This window comes from Alternaria ventricosa (assembly GCF_023758065.1).
Source record: "Alternaria ventricosa strain BMP 2768 chromosome Unknown scaffold_3, whole genome shotgun sequence".
NCBI lineage: Eukaryota > Fungi > Ascomycota > Dothideomycetes > Pleosporales > Pleosporaceae > Alternaria > Alternaria ventricosa.
In genome coordinates, this window is record NW_026055683.1 from 202,412 (window position 1) to 218,240 (window position 15,829).

The window sequence follows — 15,829 nt, forward strand, 5'->3', positions numbered from 1 at the left end:
ATTGTGCAGTGAACACATAATACCCTCATCTAAAATCGTATATGTAAAACAACAGCCCTGTATAAAGCGAGCGAAGAAAGAAACCCAACATGAACAAAAACTCTGAAAGTCATTAGATACACTACCAATCACCCTTCCATGACCATCAATCCCTCCCGCTCCAGCCTCCTCAAGCTATCGATATCGCCACCAGCCTCTATAACAGCCTTCATAGCCGCTCGACTAAGCTTCCTGCGCTTATCGGCGGCTTCCTTCTCTCGTCGTGCCTTGGTCTTGCTGGAACCGCTGGGCGCGACGCCCGTGAGGATCTTGCGGCTGTCGTCTGGCGTGAAGTTTACGAAGCCGACGCCGCCGCTGCTTGCGCTTGTCTGCCGCGAGGACTGCCGCGATGAATGGCTAGACTTGCGTCTTGACGATTGGCTGGAGCGATGCTGACTTGACTTGGGGCGATGAAAGCGCGGCTCGACGCGCGGCGAGGGAGAACGTGAGACTGGTTGGCTGGTGGGTAGCACTTGCGGTTGCGCGTAATGGTGTGATGGTCTGTTGTACATGGCTCCATAGCTAGCCATATCGAACGAGGCTGAGGCTCTGGGTGTCGAATAGCTATCGTTCATAGTGCCAAAATTGTATGCGGCTGAGTCGTAGGAAATCCCTAGTCCTTCTAATCTCACATTCTGGCTCGTAGATCGCAGATTGCTTTGGCTAAAACTGGTAGAGTATGGCGGCTGAGCGGTGGGGTCGTTCTCATTCCACCAACCTGCTGTCTCAAGGCTGTTGCTAGTGTCGCACGAGGCTGAAAAACCAAGGTCCAGAGCTGGCGAGGTGTGAGAGTCCCATGTTGTCACGGGTAATTGTAGAGAGGAGGGCGGGGTCTGCAAGGCTGAAAGAGCCGCACTCGACGTGCTAGAAGAGCAATAGGCGAGTCCCATGTTATCGTTGAAGCCGCTGTCAGGATTGCTGGAATTGCCCATTGCTGGCGATGCGCATGGAGTCAATTGATAATTCGTATAGTTTGACCTGTCGTTTGGCAGGCTCGCATAGTTGTTAGTGTAAGCCTGATGGTGATTATGGGCAACGCCTCCGTTGTTGCGCTCTTGCTGATCCAGATTGCATGAAAGCGGGGGCGAAGCGATACCATGTGACGAGGCTCTCGTGAAAGGTTCTGTGGGGCTGGCCGTCTTGCGAGTCCAGGCATTCGCGATGGACGTTTGGAAATGAGACGATTGCATCATCTTTGCCGAGACTGAAGGATGTTGTCTCTTCGTAGACTTGGTAATGCCACGATACTTTGGTTGACCGTGAGAAGACAGAGTCTTTTTGACAGATCGTCCAGAAGGGTGGGGCCGAGATGTAGGAGGCTGAGAGGTGGACCTTGAGTGACTTCTCTCCAGCTCAAAGAGATCTTCGAAGCTTAGCAACTCGGAGTCGCTACGAGAATCAACGCCGGAAGACGATGTAACATAGAAAGAGGAAGCAGGATCATCAGATCGAAACGAGGTTGCGTTTTGTGCGTACTTTTCGAGAGCCTTGTGCCAAGCAGTCTGTGTTTCCCGATCGAGTATAGGCTCAGGGCCAAAGCAGTCGCTGCTATTTGACAAAGACGATTCGAAATGATGCGTCGAGTTATCTGAAGTGGATTGCTTAGGCGTGCGATCGTTGAAATGATTGAGCAAATCTGTCTCGACATATTGTTCGAATAAGCGGTCCATATCGACTGCTTCGACCTCTTTGTCGCTAGTCGGCCGTATTGGCATAGTGTCGGTAGGGTGTCGATGTTACAGCGATGAAAGGAAGCAGGTTTGCAGCGTGTTTGGTTATGTTGACCGACAATGGATAGGCGAGCGAGTGACGTTGAAGGATGTAGGAGAATTGGTGGCGAGTAAACGCAATAAGTAAGACGGTACTTGTACCTGACTGATGGATACGCTGTGGTGGTTACAGGCCTGCACGAACTACTTCTGTAACGTGCCAATGATGCACCGTAACAAACATGCTAGACAAACCAGACTAGAGAGACTTAATTTTGCATCCAAATATGGCAAAATACCTTACCAGCCATTTCCTACTCGGTGTACATTCCAGCTATACTTAGCGTAGTAGGTCGAATTGGGTTGACCCGGGGTTGGCATGGGGGGACCAAGCCCCAACCCTTTGGTTTCAGGTAGCTTTGAGGCGTTCGCACCGCCCGTGCCTCACAACCTCTCGAGCCCGCGACTAGGGTAATTGAACATGTCGTAACGATAGTCGGTGCGTGCTCATGCAGCCACATACCAGTTGTTGGGTATTTTCACTAGGTGCGTTGCCCATGCCGCAGGTACCCGTAATACGACAATCGGGTTGTAGATGACATTCTTTGTTGTAGTGTCTTTGTGTATACCGAAGCTCGACCTGCATATGAGTGAGAAGTAGCAACCTGAGGGTCGTTTCAGAAGGGAAGTCGGAGGGGCGCCTGAGCAACCTCATGAGGGTCACGGCTCAGAGTGTTGAGTAGACCACGTGGATTACGGAATCTTTAATGCGACGAGAGGGTCTCGCCACTTCGATTACCGAAAGCCTAGAAACCGGCAAAGACAGATGCCGCAGACAGTTTCGACTCATCGATTTCGGATCATGTCTGCAGGTTGTGAGAAGTGGATCGATGGCCCAAAACAGATGCAGGGACGGGGATTTCCAATCGGCCAGGATGTAGCTAGTGCAGGAACCAGAGCCGTGGATCAAAGAGTTGAGCGTAATAGCCTGAGATCTGCAGCACGGCCAATCTGATGTGCACTCCGGGGCTTGCATGTTAGGGGAGCCGCAAGGACTCAGTGCGTGGACCTTCCAACTTCACTCGGCTTGGAAACAATTTGAAACTAATCGTGGATCGAGATGGTCTTGTCTCAATGTGCGACAACGCTGTCGGGCATCGCTTTTGTTCTTCCCAGATTGTGGCGGCATTGTCTTCCGTCTCATGTGTCTGGTTTGATCCATCGCACACTGCCGATGCAGAGACTCGTCATCATACTTCGACATGATTTGCAAACCTTGAGTGGCTGGCGGGCGTCGGTTGCCGCGTTTGTGATGGTGGAGGTGTTGCCAGAAAGTACGCGTTCACGATGGCAGCGTGGTGTTGAGGCTTGCCCAGGCGCGCACGGGCGGTTTAGCGCGTCGTACGAACAGCTGTGGGTCAGCCCCGGACATGGGCAGCTCGCGGGTCTCTGGAATGACGACTATACCAGCACAGCAACGACGAGATCGACGTTCTTACTGTCGTGTTTGCTGCTGCGATTCTCTTCCTTAATTCCTTACCACACACTAGTGCAATGGATCCCGACGCGCCCATGGCCAGTGGGCCGGAGCCAGGAGTCTTCCGTTGGATCATGGGCTTCCTTCTGGTCGGCGCGTGCTGGGGTCTTACAACCCCATTCATGCGCAAAGCTGCCATGTACGTATCAGGTTTCGCCGTGTACTATCTCATGCCTGTCATTGCCCTTTCCAGAAGATGTCCAGAGCTAATTCGTATTCGCCAGGAACTACACGCCGCCCCAACGCCCCGCCCTCACCGATCCAAACAACTCCTGGTTGAAGAAGAAGGTCTTGGGGGTACTCTACGCTGTAATTGGCGTCCTGAGCAGGCCAGCCTATGCGATACCGCTATTGTTGAACGTCACCGGCAGTGTATGGTTCTTCATATTGATAGGCAAGGCGGAATTGAGTCTCACGGTGCCAATCACCAACTCGCTCGCGTTCCTCTTTACCGTGTTGGGAGAGTGGTGGGCAGAAAAGAAGGTTATCAGTCGAGGTACGTTTCCTGGTCTGATCTGTACGAGCGATATTCGCTAACACCAAAAAGACACCTGGATAGGCATGGCCTTTGTACTGGGCGGCATCGGATTATGCGTCCAAAGCAAGTCGTGATCAATCTACCTAGAATTCTACGTGGTCGTTACCAGTCCCTCGCGAGCCTGTTCTTCGTATCCGTCCCGTTCGCTGCTGTTACTCCCTTGGACAATCTCGAAAACCCTTGCTCGGGTGGCTGCAACCAGTTCCTCTCGTCGTACTTCTCCTCGCCCTCGATGACATGGAACGTATAAATGTTCCGGCTTTTGCTGCTGGTGTTCTTCTCCGATTTGTGGAGGATGTTACCATGGATGAGCACTAGAGTGCCGGCCTTGACCTCACCCATGTCGTACCTTTCCTCCTTCTCGACCATCTCATATTCCTTTTCGCCGTTCGTTTCCTGCTTTACGCTTTTGGGAAATCTGGCGCCCTCGTTGTCGATGAAGCCCGTGCCATGGCCCGTTCTTACAAACCTCTTCTCAATGGCAGCACGCTTATGGCTCCCAGCAGCGAAGCTCAGACATCCATTCTCCTGTGTCGCATCCTCGAGCGCATACCACCATCCAACGGCGCTTGGCGGGTCCGTGTACAAAAAGGTGCTATCTTGGTGTGGTGGCACTGCGCCGCCTATCTCGGGCTGTTTGCAGATGACCATGGATTGCAGGACACGAGGGTCGCGGAAGCCGAGAGAGGAAGCGATGGCGGCATTGCGGGCGGACAAGGACATATTGCGGAAGGAGGGCGAGAGCTCGTGGAGGTAGTGCCCGATCTTGTTGATGGCGCGGTGTTTGGGTTTCGTCAGCGAGCCAGACTTGTCGAATGCGTCTGCTCAGATGTCAGTGCATTGTTTTATATTTCCGAACGCGCTACGTACCCTCTTCGAAGAAAAATCGTACCTTATCGCCGGATTCCAAGAAGTAGCTGTCTCCAACGTGATCGGCGCCGTCGTCGCCACCAGTCGAGAACTTGGTCATGGGATGGTCGTCGAGTGAGAAGTCGTTGAGCATCTTGTTCGTGTCTTCCAATAACTGCTTGACCGTTTCTTGCGACAGCGCATCCGGTATCAGTAGGTAGCCGTTCTCGTTGAAGAAGGCGAGCTGCTCGGGCGTGAGCCCTTCGGCGGTTTGCGCAGTCATGACCGGATGAAGAATTGGGAATACGTATAGCTGTGGTATGAAGGATTTTACAACGACAGCTATGTACAAGTGACTGTTCTCCAGCTATCGCGTGCAGGCCGTGGGTAAGCGTCGGAGATGGCCGTAGCCTGGCGCGATGCCATGTGCTGCCCCGCTGTCGCCCCGCGTCGTCGGACTTGATTCCGCTCGGAACCAAGCCAGCCAGCCTCATCCCAAACGCGTCGCGATGTGAGCAGTCCTCGACCCATTCATCGCCCCCACCCCCGACCCATCAACGATGCCCGCGACTAGCCATCAAAGATCCGAGCATCTGGTCACACGTCCTCCAACCCGCAGTGCCACGAAACGATAGCTCGCCTTGCTGGCTCATCCCCAGCAATAAAGAGGCACGACCGGTCCCTGGCTTCAATACTACGCGACTTATACCCACGCTAAAGACAACTGTGGTCACGGTGCAATCCCGAAAGACAGGAGACGAGCACACCGAGATGCAGGGAGATGAAATGTCGGGTCGTGTAACTCCAGAATAGCTCACCCAGGCAGCAACGACGCAATGACCTCGACCCACGGAGGCTGTCACCCTTGCCTTTGCGGCTCTTACGACCCTGCACGTGCACACTTCCCACACCGAGGAGACGATTGATGGCTGAAACAACACGTGGAGGCTCAGCGGGCTCGCATCCCTCCGCTCGTGCTCGGCCCTTCACCTAGCCATGCATGACATAGGGCTGATGTGTATTGGGGAACACCCTCAGGTCCGGAGACAAACAACCTCATCGTATCCTGACTGCCATGTACCTGGCTGCATGAAACGACAGGGTCTCGGGTATATGGAAGCCATGTCCCCGAGGGCTCGCCGTCTCTACTACTGTTGCCGAACATAACGTGAGGCATGCGATGAACAAGGGCCTGCTGGAATACGCTACTTTCTCATCGTGCCCTGCGGAATCATGTCTTTTCCGTAAATCGGGTATCTAGACTTCCAAGGTTCGCTTCCTCGGTCACGCTTACATGATAGCCTGGACGTCTACATTCAAGATTGGCTCAAGGCTATCGCGGCTGATGGCAAAATGGGAAATACCGCTGGAATCGACTTGCGAATAAAGGTAGCTCCTTCAGTTACGTTGATTGGCTAGCGCACATGACCAACCCTTGTTGTTGCTATAAACGCAACAAAGAACCTTGACTCGCGCGATCAGTACGACAGAATCTCCTACAGTTACCTCGAACCCATGAAAGGAATAACCGTGTTGCCAACTAGGAGCTATGTTTCGTCTCTAAAAGGATGCGCACCTGCCAGCTTACGACACATTAGCCAGTTTTTGTCAGGTTGATGACGTCCATGCCTCCGACCTACAGGACAACGATCGAGATACGCACTCCATAATATTGGATCTTATCGGTCAGAAGGCATGGCAGCTTCCGTGCACTATATGTATAGCGTCATGGAAGGGTTAGTTATCAAACAACGTCTTTGAGAGCTCAGATACAAGGGTAGGGTTTCATTGATCCATCTGTATGATCATACCATCTGAAACCCACGCCTCCAGAAAGCTGGCCGTGGAGAACATATCACCAGTCATCAAGCTTCCATCTGTATCATTTCACGGTAACTCAATATCCTGGATGATGCAGGACGAAAGATTGCAAGGACGGATGTCAGGACGACTTTTGCGAGGTGCTTGATGAGCAGAATCATGGAGCTCCTCTGCAACACCTTCAATGAGCATACACGATGATTCCTGTCTTTCTGGGCTGGAGAGATGCCACCTTACTCCCTACGTGCACACATGCTCTGACATGCAATGCCCGGTCTTGGCACTATACTCCATAGTATCATCCCCGTCGTTTCGAGCATGCAGTAACCTAATGCTTTGCCAAAGAAAGCGAATGAACTCGACAAGTTTCCAACATCGCTAACAAGTGTTGCAGAGGTCGCGGCCTGGATTCTGCGGCTGACGGGTTGTGGATACCTCGGAGGCTCTTCGGCCATTTGTCAGCTTATACGACGAGGCAGTCGAAGCCAAGTCATACTACACGAGCTGCGCGATACCAAACCTACGAATAGATTAGGGCGACCTGCTGTTGGCATATACGAGACGAGTGAACGGTCGGCACGAGGTACACTAATGAGCAAGTCTACGTGGCTAAATAACTCGTCAGCCTAAGTACGTCGCCATGCAATGTATACGCTCTGTGACATGTTTGTGTAACAGAGTTGCTTTTATACATTTGAAAATGCAGGATTTCGATCACCGAGGAGCCTATCATTGTCTCTGGTGGCGTTAGCGAGTGCGCCAAGTCGTGGAAATTTACTTCGTGTCACCATACTCTATCACGGCGCGTGCCGTTGCTGCATGGCCTTGGGAACGACTACCCGTAGCGACCGGCTTGCCGGCTTGCCGTTCTGTTACACAGTCGATCATGCGAGAGCAGCTTACACCTCACTCCGATCTTGCAGTTTTAATCTGGCCCTGACGAGCTTCAAGAACATACTCCTCATTGCGATGCTTATTGCGATTTTCAGACGCTGTCTCTTCCCGACAGACGGAACAATCCAGTCCCCGGATTACATGCATGCGCCCGGATGTTCGTGAGATTCAAGACATACGCCCGGGCGCGGGTCAGATACCCAGGTGCCATCTACACCAGTCTAGCCTCATATGGCAGACTACGGCCTAGGTCTTCGTCTGTCGACTCTCGAGCGTGGGTTGCTCAGTCTGAAGTATCAAATCACTACTGTTTGCGGGAAGCAGTTTCTTTCATGGTGCCGGTAGCCTGGTACTGCGGAGACAATGAAAGGGCGCCCCCACATGATGCGCGGTACAATCTCTAGAGTTGCAACGCACTCACTACTGGTTAGGAAACCATGAGGTGATTGCACCTTCCAGTTGAACTCCGGGGGCGTGCGTTTGCGCCCAGCCCGCCTGACGCGGTTTCAAGGTCGCTAGTCATCAGGCAGGCACGTTGGAGCACGCAATTGCGTCAACAGACGCTTTGTATACTTGCTCAGGCAGCCTCTCACTCATCTGTGCAGTGAGATTGCCGCCCCGCATTCCCCAACACCTTACTATAACTCACTGCAGCACCTGGTTTCTTACCCTGTACCTTAAAGTCGCACTTGCCAACACCAGCGACACACACTCGATCCCTACTTCCTCAACACCTGAAACCACGACACCTCACGATATGAACACCTCCCCCGATAGTAAAGAGCCATCCATGGCGCCCCTGAGCCAACCCTCTGGCGTAGAGCCCATTGCCATTGTGGGCTTTGGCTTCAAGTTTCCACAGGATATCACCGACGCTCAGAGCCTGTGGAAGCTACTCATGGAACGCCGATCGACTATGACAGATATTCCCAAGAATCGCTGGAATATTGATGGTTTCTACAAAGAGCATGGTCACCGACCTGGTACTGTCAAGAATAGAGGCGGCCACTTCCTCGCAGACGACCCCGCTCGGTTTGATGCTCCTTTCTTCTCTATCCAGCCGGCGGAAGCCGAGTGTATGGACCCTCAGCAGCGTCTACTGCTCGAGACAAGCTATCATGCTCTCGAGAACGGTACGTCAAGTTTCAAGGACCAATATTGCACGCACTGACGTCTACACATAGCCGGTATCCCTATGCAAGCAGCTATAGGCACTAGGACATCTGTTCACGTTGGTTGTTTACTTCAAGAGTACAGGTAAGTTCTGACTGTACGAAGTGCATGTGAGACATAGACTAACTTCGTACGTGTACCTCTGTAGCCAGATCTCTCAGCGAGATGCCCAAATGCCAGGAGACTACCGTATCGTCGGATCCAGCGGCTTGGCCATGCTTGCCAACCGTTTGAGCTGGTTTTATGATTTCAGTGGACCGAGTATGACCGTTGACACAGCTTGCTCAGGTGGCCTCGTTGCGCTCCACTTGGCGTGTCAAGAATTGTTAGCTGGAAGTGTAGACATGGTAAGTCAATCCTTCGCCTCATCTGCAACATCAACTCCTGGAGCCTTCATCGACGTTAGGCCACTCACTTTGCACGTTTTCATGTCGATGTAGGCTGCAGGCCTGTTCAGCATTCTCTAGGTTGACATTATAACTAACACGATTGTAGTCACTCGTGGGCGGTAACAACCTATGCCTACTTCCAGACTCAACTGCTCTCTTGAGCAGTTTGAACATGATGTCAAAAGATAGTGTTTGCTACTCGTTCGATGAGCGCGCATCGGGTTACGCCCGAGGCGAAGGCTTCGGCGTACTCATTCTCAAGCGTCTGGACAAGGCCATTGCAGATGGAGACACCATCCGCGGCGTCATACGATCAACTGGATGTGGCCAGGACGGTAATACCCCGAGCATAACTTCGCCTAGCCAATCCGCTCAAGAGCGCCTCATTCGCGAGACGTATGCGCGCGCAGGTCTTGATCTCGGTGACACACGCTATTTCGAGGCGCATGGTACCGGTACACCCGTGGGAGATCCTTGTGAAGCCGCGGCTATCAACAACGTCTTCTCCTCTCGAACGCCTGAAGATCCCATCTTTGTCGGAGCGCTCAAGGGCAATATGGGACATCCCGAGGGCGCCAGCGGTATCGCCGGCGTCATCAAGTCGCTTCTTGTACTTGAGAAGGGCATCATTCCACCCAACGTTTATCCTGAGCGTATCAACCCTGCTGTCGCAGCGGCTGGCCCTAACCTCAAGTTCCCACGCGTACCGGTAGCCTGGCCTACAAGCGGCGTCCGACGCGCGAGCGTAAACTCTTTCGGCTACGGAGGCACCAACGCTCACGTCGTCATAGACGATGCGCTGAGCTTTCTTAGCAGCCGTGGACTGAATGGTCGACACTGCACTGAACTCATCCAGCACAGCAAATCTGCGTGTCAATCGGATAGCTCCGGTACCATGGAGAAAGAGGGAGATGACGACGATCGTAGCACGGGTACTAATGTATCATCGGAGCCTCTCGCTGATCTCACCCCATTCTCTACCACAGACGACCCTAGCATGCTCCTTGGTGAGGTTGGCAGAAATATCCCGAAACTGTTCATACTATCTGCGTTCGATGAGCGTGCGGCTCAGCGATCGGTCTCCGCCCTTGGGACATGGATGAGCAACCACGCAAACGAGGACCGTACTCAACTTCTCAGTGATCTTGCATACACGTTGGCTGAGAAGAGGACACCATTCCCGTGGAAGACGGCCTGCGTCGCCTCGGCAGATTTGCGGTCGCAACTCACCTTTCCTGCTCCTACACGAGTCAAACAACACGTAAAACTTTGTTTCGTCTTCACTGGTCAAGGTGCGCAGTGGCATGGGATGGGTCGCGAGCTCTTGGTGTACGAAACCTTTCGAAGCGCTATGCTTGAAGCCGATCGATACTTCAAGTTTCTCGGTAGTTCTTGGTCTCTCATCGAAGAACTATACAACAAGTCAAAAGAAGAATCCATCATTCATCAGCCGGAGCTCAGCCAGCCAATCTGCACCGCGCTACAAGTTGCTATTCTCGACCTGCTGGCCTCATGGAATGTTCGCGCTTCCATCTCTGTAGGTCACTCTTCGGGTGAGATCGCTGCCGCATATGCTAGCGGCGCAGTTTCACGAGAGTCGGCCTGGATGGTAGCTTATTTCCGAGGGCTGGCCGTTGCAATTACTCAAACTCTCAAACCATCTCATGGCGCCATGATCGCAGTTCAGGCTCCTCTCGATGCTTGGAAGCATATGATGGACGAGAAGAATGTCGACAATCCCGATGATCCAATCGCTATTGCCTGTTATAACAGCGCGAGCAGCTTCACGCTTTCGGGTTCACATGCTATCGTTCATCAGCTGGCTGCAGCTCTCAAAGAAGCGCAGATCGAAGTACATGTTCTCAAGGTCAACGTTGCGTATCACTCCCCACATCACATGAATTCAGTCGCCGACATCTATGGAAAGCTACTCCGGGATATTGAAGTTGGAAAGCCGCTAGAAGGCCAGCCATCATTTGTCTCGAGCGTCACTGGACAAGATATCCAATGTCTAGATGAGCTGCAGTCCTCCAAATATTGGCAGCGGAATCTCACTGGGTCAGTACAATTCTCCGCTGCGCTACAGGGTGTATGCGCACGGCAAGATGCTTCAAACTACCTCTTCCTCGAGATCGGTCCGCATTCCGTTCTGCGCTCGCCGCTAGGCGATATCCTCAAACAATATGGAAGGGACATTACAACCGATTACATCTCTGTCTTGCGCCGGGATCGGGCCGCCGACATTACCGCTATGGAATGTGCAGGGAAGCTACACACCATGGGTAGTACTGTCGACATAGCTGCAGTGAATATGGACAGCGGTTCCAGCCCCAACTTCCTGCCGTCACTTCCACGTTATCAATTCGAAGACAAGAAGAAGTACTGGCTTGAAGGCAGGACGAGCATTCAATATCGTCAGACACAGTTCGTTCATCACGAGCTTCTTGGCTCGCGCACCCCTGACTGGAACGAACTTGAAGCACGCTGGACGAACCGCATCCTCTTAGATCAGTCACCATATCTCAAAGATCATCAAATTAATGGTCTTTGCCTCATGCCTGCGGCGGGCATGCTTGCCATGGCCATTGAAGCTATGCGCCAGTACTATGGTCAGCGAGCTGAGAGCGCATCGGGCTACAAGCTCGAAGATGTCAAGTTTACGAAGGCTATGACACTTTCGGCTGATCCCCGCGGTACTGAGATTCAGCTCACAATCCGACCCGGGATGCTGGAATCACGTGATATGCAGCCCGGTTCCATGTGGCATCAGTTCTCCCTCTTCGTCTACGAGGACGGCGGATGGCACCTGTGCTGTGCCGGAGCTATTTCGATCGAATACGACGAACACCACGAGAACTCAGGCGAAAACAGTGAACATGCAAAAGCGCTGGATGAGAAGATGCTCTCTTTCCATTCGGCTTTGGACGAATGCCGCGCCGATATCAACAGCGCTGACATCTACGGTGCATTTGATGAGGCCGGGCTCGCTTATGGCTCAACTTTCCGGGGCATGCGCAATGTTAAGTGGGATCGAAACAATCAAGCGGCTGGCACAATTGGACTTCGAGACTGGCAGACGCACGCAAAGTTTGACTACAGTGATGCGCACCTCATTCATCCCGCTGCGCTGGATACCATACTTCAGATGACATTTCCAGCATATTCTATTTACGCCAAGGACTCTTCAGCAACCACCGTGCCAACTGGTTTCAGCAACGCTTGGTTCTCTGCGAACTTGCTGCGCGAATCTTCCGATGCGCAAGATGTTAGGGTACATGCGAAGGTCTCTGGACGTGGATTCCGCAACAAGCTCTTCTCTGTCACTGCAGCATTTGCCGATACACAAGAACTCTGCTTCTACGGCGATCTAGAGACTACGACGATTGGTCGCAGCGACTCATCCACAGAGAAGAAGGACGTGCCGCGCAGCCTATACCGCATCGACTGGAAGCCAGCTAGCTTCGATCAGCCGACAACTTCGTCTACCTCACCAGCATCTTCGAAATTCTGCGTTCACATCATCTATGATGAAGCGGATTCATCGCAGGTGGACTTGATGCAGAATCTTCGCCGAACAATGTCTGCGCAAGACGAGATTGGTGTTGCCTTGGTAGCATGGAGCTCTGTACCAGAACATGACCTTGAGAAGGCTACCTGCGTATTTCTTCCCGGTCTGGATGGAGATCTACTTCGACACATGCAAAAAGACGAGTTCGAGAAGATCAAGACCTTGGTATCGAAAGTCGATGCCCTGTTGTGGGTCACGTTCCAGCATCGAGCTCTTGATCAGAGCCCTACCGAAGGCCTGGTTTCAGGACTGGTACGTACGCTAGCAACAGAATCTGAAGATTATCGGCTCGTAAGCATCAGTCTCAATCCGGCAAATGGACTGGACGCAGCCGCTACAAATATTATGACGATTACCAAGACACTGTTAGATCCACAGCCAGACCCGGAGGACGAATACTGCGAAATTGACGGCCAGCTCTGTATTCCACGTGTGGTCGACGACCCAGAACTCACTGCTCAAGCACTGCCTACCGAGGATACTTTAGTCACTGTCACCAAGCCTTGGAGCGAGCTTGACAGCCCCCAGTTGACCATTGGCGCGGTAGGAATCCTGAGTACACTGCATTATGAGCAGGCTTCCAACAACATTGGGGAGCTGGAGCCGGATGATGTCGTTGTTGAAATCAAGGCAGTTGGTCTCAACATGCGGGACGTCTCGGTAGCACTTGGCCAGGTTCATGATGAGACCTTCGGAAGCGAGATCGCCGGAGTCGTGGTACGCACCGGCTCATCACACGATGGGGGCTTCCAGGTCGGTGACCACGTTTTCGGCGTAACACGAGATGGCATTGCGCAAATTGCCTGCTGTAAATTCTCACAACTGCACAAGATGGCGGGCGGTATGAGCTTCTGCGATGCCGCCGTCTATCCAGTTGCATTTTGCACAGCCTACTACGGCTTGAAGCAGTGTGTCGGTATACAGGGTGGCGAGTCCATCTTGGTTCACGAGGCTGCTAGTACTCTCGGCCAAGCGATTCTCCAAATCGCCGTTCTCCACGGATACACGAAAATCTTCGCGACTACAAGCACACCTGAAGAAGCGGCTTTCCTGGAGAAGAACTTCAACGTTCCGACATTGAACGTGTTCCGCACTGGCCGCCTCGACTTCCAACATGGTATCCTCCGTTTGACAGGAGGACGAGGTGTCGATGTTGTGATGGGCTCTGAAGAACTCTTGCAAGATTCTTGGCCATGTATCGCTTCGTTCGGACGCTTCGTTGGCGTTGGAGAAAAGGACGTCTTCAGTTCCACCGCGAATGGCTCAAATAAGATTTCGGTACCTCCTACATCGAAGAACATTACTTTCGTAAGCGTCAACTTCCAGGATCTAGCACAGAGCCATCTATTTGCTGGCATCTTCAAAGATGTACTATCACTGATTGAAGGTGGTAAGATCACTATGTCTCTACCTCCGACCGTGTTCAAGCAGAGTAGGGTTCAGGAGGCTTTCCAGTCGCTCAAAGATGGAGAGACGCTTGGAAAAGTAGTCATCGAGATGGACGGCGACGACGTTGTTGAGGTGGAACTTTCCCCAGATTCTGACCAGCCATTATTCCTCTCGGATGCCAGCTATCTTGTCGCTGGCGCATTCGGCGGTATCGGCCAGAGCATTGCTACGTGGATGGTACACAATGGAGCCAAGCATCTAATCTTGCCGTCACGATCAGCAGTCGAGGGCACTGGATCTGAGCGCGATTACTTCATGCAAGGACTGATGGCACAAGGCGCCGCAGTGTATGCTCCAGTATGCGACGTCGCCGACTATGATCAGCTCAAGGAGACCCTTGCGTCCCTCGAAGCTCTTCCGCAAATCAAAGGATGTGTCCAAGCAGCAATGGTGATGCGCGACTCTTCCTTCGCAAAGATGTCGAGCGAGAAGTGGCACGAGTCACTCGCGCCCAAGGTAGACGGCTCTTGGAACCTACACCAGCTTCTACCTGCCGATCTCGACTTCTTCGTCATGTTGTCATCTTCCACCGGCATCATGGGCTCGTTTGGTCAATCAAATTACACCGTTGGCAACACATATCAGGACGAACTAGCGGCCCATCGCATGCGTCACGGCCAACGTGCTCACACCCTCGCTCTGAGCATGGTCACCGGCGTTGGCTACGTCGCTCAGAACGAGCAAGTACAAGCTTTGCTCCGCGTGCGGGGCATGCTGGAGGAGGTGCCCATGAGTGACATCTACAAGCTGCTACGCTTCGTCTGTGACCCCGAGCGCGTCGATGCAAGCACCGTCGGGTCCCAGATCATCACACCCTTGACCCTGCCGGCTGATCTCCGTGCCATGGGTATTGTGGCACCTCTCGGTAGCACGCGACCGTTGTACCACTATCTCGACACGCTCCCTTCGCGCTTCTCTTCCGACACCGCGACCGCCGAAGCCAAGAATCGCCCTTCGTACAAGCTCTCAGAGGCCACGAACCTCGCTCAAGCCACCGATATCGTTGTCGACGCGATCCAGAACCAGCTTTCCAGTCTCTTGGTTGTCAGCAAGGACGACATCGATCCTCAGAAGGCGATCTATCGGTACGGCGTGGACTCGTTGGTCGCGGTGGAGATGCGGAACTGGTTTTCGAAGGCTATCGGAGCGGACGTTGGGACTGTGGATATCATGAGTGATATCAGTATCTGGCTGTTGGCCGTCAAGGTCGCGGGGAAGAGTAAGTTCGTCAAGGAAGAGGTGAAGGAGTAGACTGCCACAGCGAAGATGGGAGTGCGGCTTGACCTAGACCGGGGCTTGGCCTCGCGCTGGTCAGTGAAGTGAATTGCGTGATTACATACATACATCTATTTCAATGTATTGTCTTGTCAGCTTCTAGGTGTCATTGCGGAATCCACCAAAACATGCTGATGACGCAGGTGATCGTTGTGAACGAACCTTGGAAGTGACGCGACGCGACGCGACATGACGCGTGCGGGCTTGCTGCTGACTCATCCGCACTAGAGCTCGGCAATCCGGTGACACTCGTTGGAGCACTCAACATCACCCAAGCAGTCACTCCTCTGACGTCCTATGGCCATGATATCGGACGGCAAGAAACAGCGAATACCCCGAAAAGCGCATCTTTCAAAATCGCTTACCACTCTGGCAACTCCTGGGCAGCAATCACCTACATCAGTCACGTATCAGCATCGTCATCACGGCAGTCGCTTCAGGGCTATCAGTAAGCGGTAGAAGTATAAGAATACATGAAATCCAGGCCATTGGGTCGTCTTCTTCCCCCTGTCGCCATCTCACTTCTTTACCAACAACCCTTTAATATCCGTTTCCAGATCCTCTTTACAAGTGCAGCTGCTTTCGTCA

At 52.8% G+C, this 15,829-nt stretch overlaps 3 protein-coding genes across 3 annotated transcripts; 2 read left to right on the top strand and 1 right to left on the bottom strand.

Moving 5' to 3' along the window:
* Nucleotides 1–3,302: 3,302 nt before the first annotated feature.
* Nucleotides 3,303–3,897, top strand: J4E93_001999 (uncharacterized protein; the record flags this gene model as incomplete). The annotated part of the gene is made up of 3 exons (XM_049339947.1): nt 3,303–3,424; nt 3,510–3,781; nt 3,833–3,897. 3 exons carry the CDS (start codon nt 3,303–3,305, stop codon nt 3,895–3,897), a joined length of 459 nt encoding a protein of 152 aa, XP_049202269.1.
* A 28-nt stretch (nt 3,898–3,925) lies between these two features.
* Nucleotides 3,926–4,955, bottom strand: J4E93_002000 (uncharacterized protein; the record flags this gene model as incomplete). Its single annotated transcript, XM_049339948.1, has 2 exons — nt 3,926–4,644; nt 4,694–4,955. 2 exons carry the CDS (start codon nt 4,953–4,955, stop codon nt 3,926–3,928), a joined length of 981 nt encoding a protein of 326 aa, XP_049202270.1.
* A 3,189-nt stretch (nt 4,956–8,144) lies between these two features.
* On the top strand, nt 8,145–15,217 carry J4E93_002001 (Type I Iterative PKS; the record flags this gene model as incomplete). Its single annotated transcript, XM_049339949.1, has 4 exons — nt 8,145–8,520; nt 8,572–8,644; nt 8,709–8,907; nt 9,056–15,217. The coding sequence occupies 4 exons, from the start codon at nt 8,145–8,147 to the stop codon at nt 15,215–15,217; spliced, it is 6,810 nt and encodes a 2,269-aa protein (XP_049202271.1).
* Nucleotides 15,218–15,829: the final 612 nt, after the last annotated feature.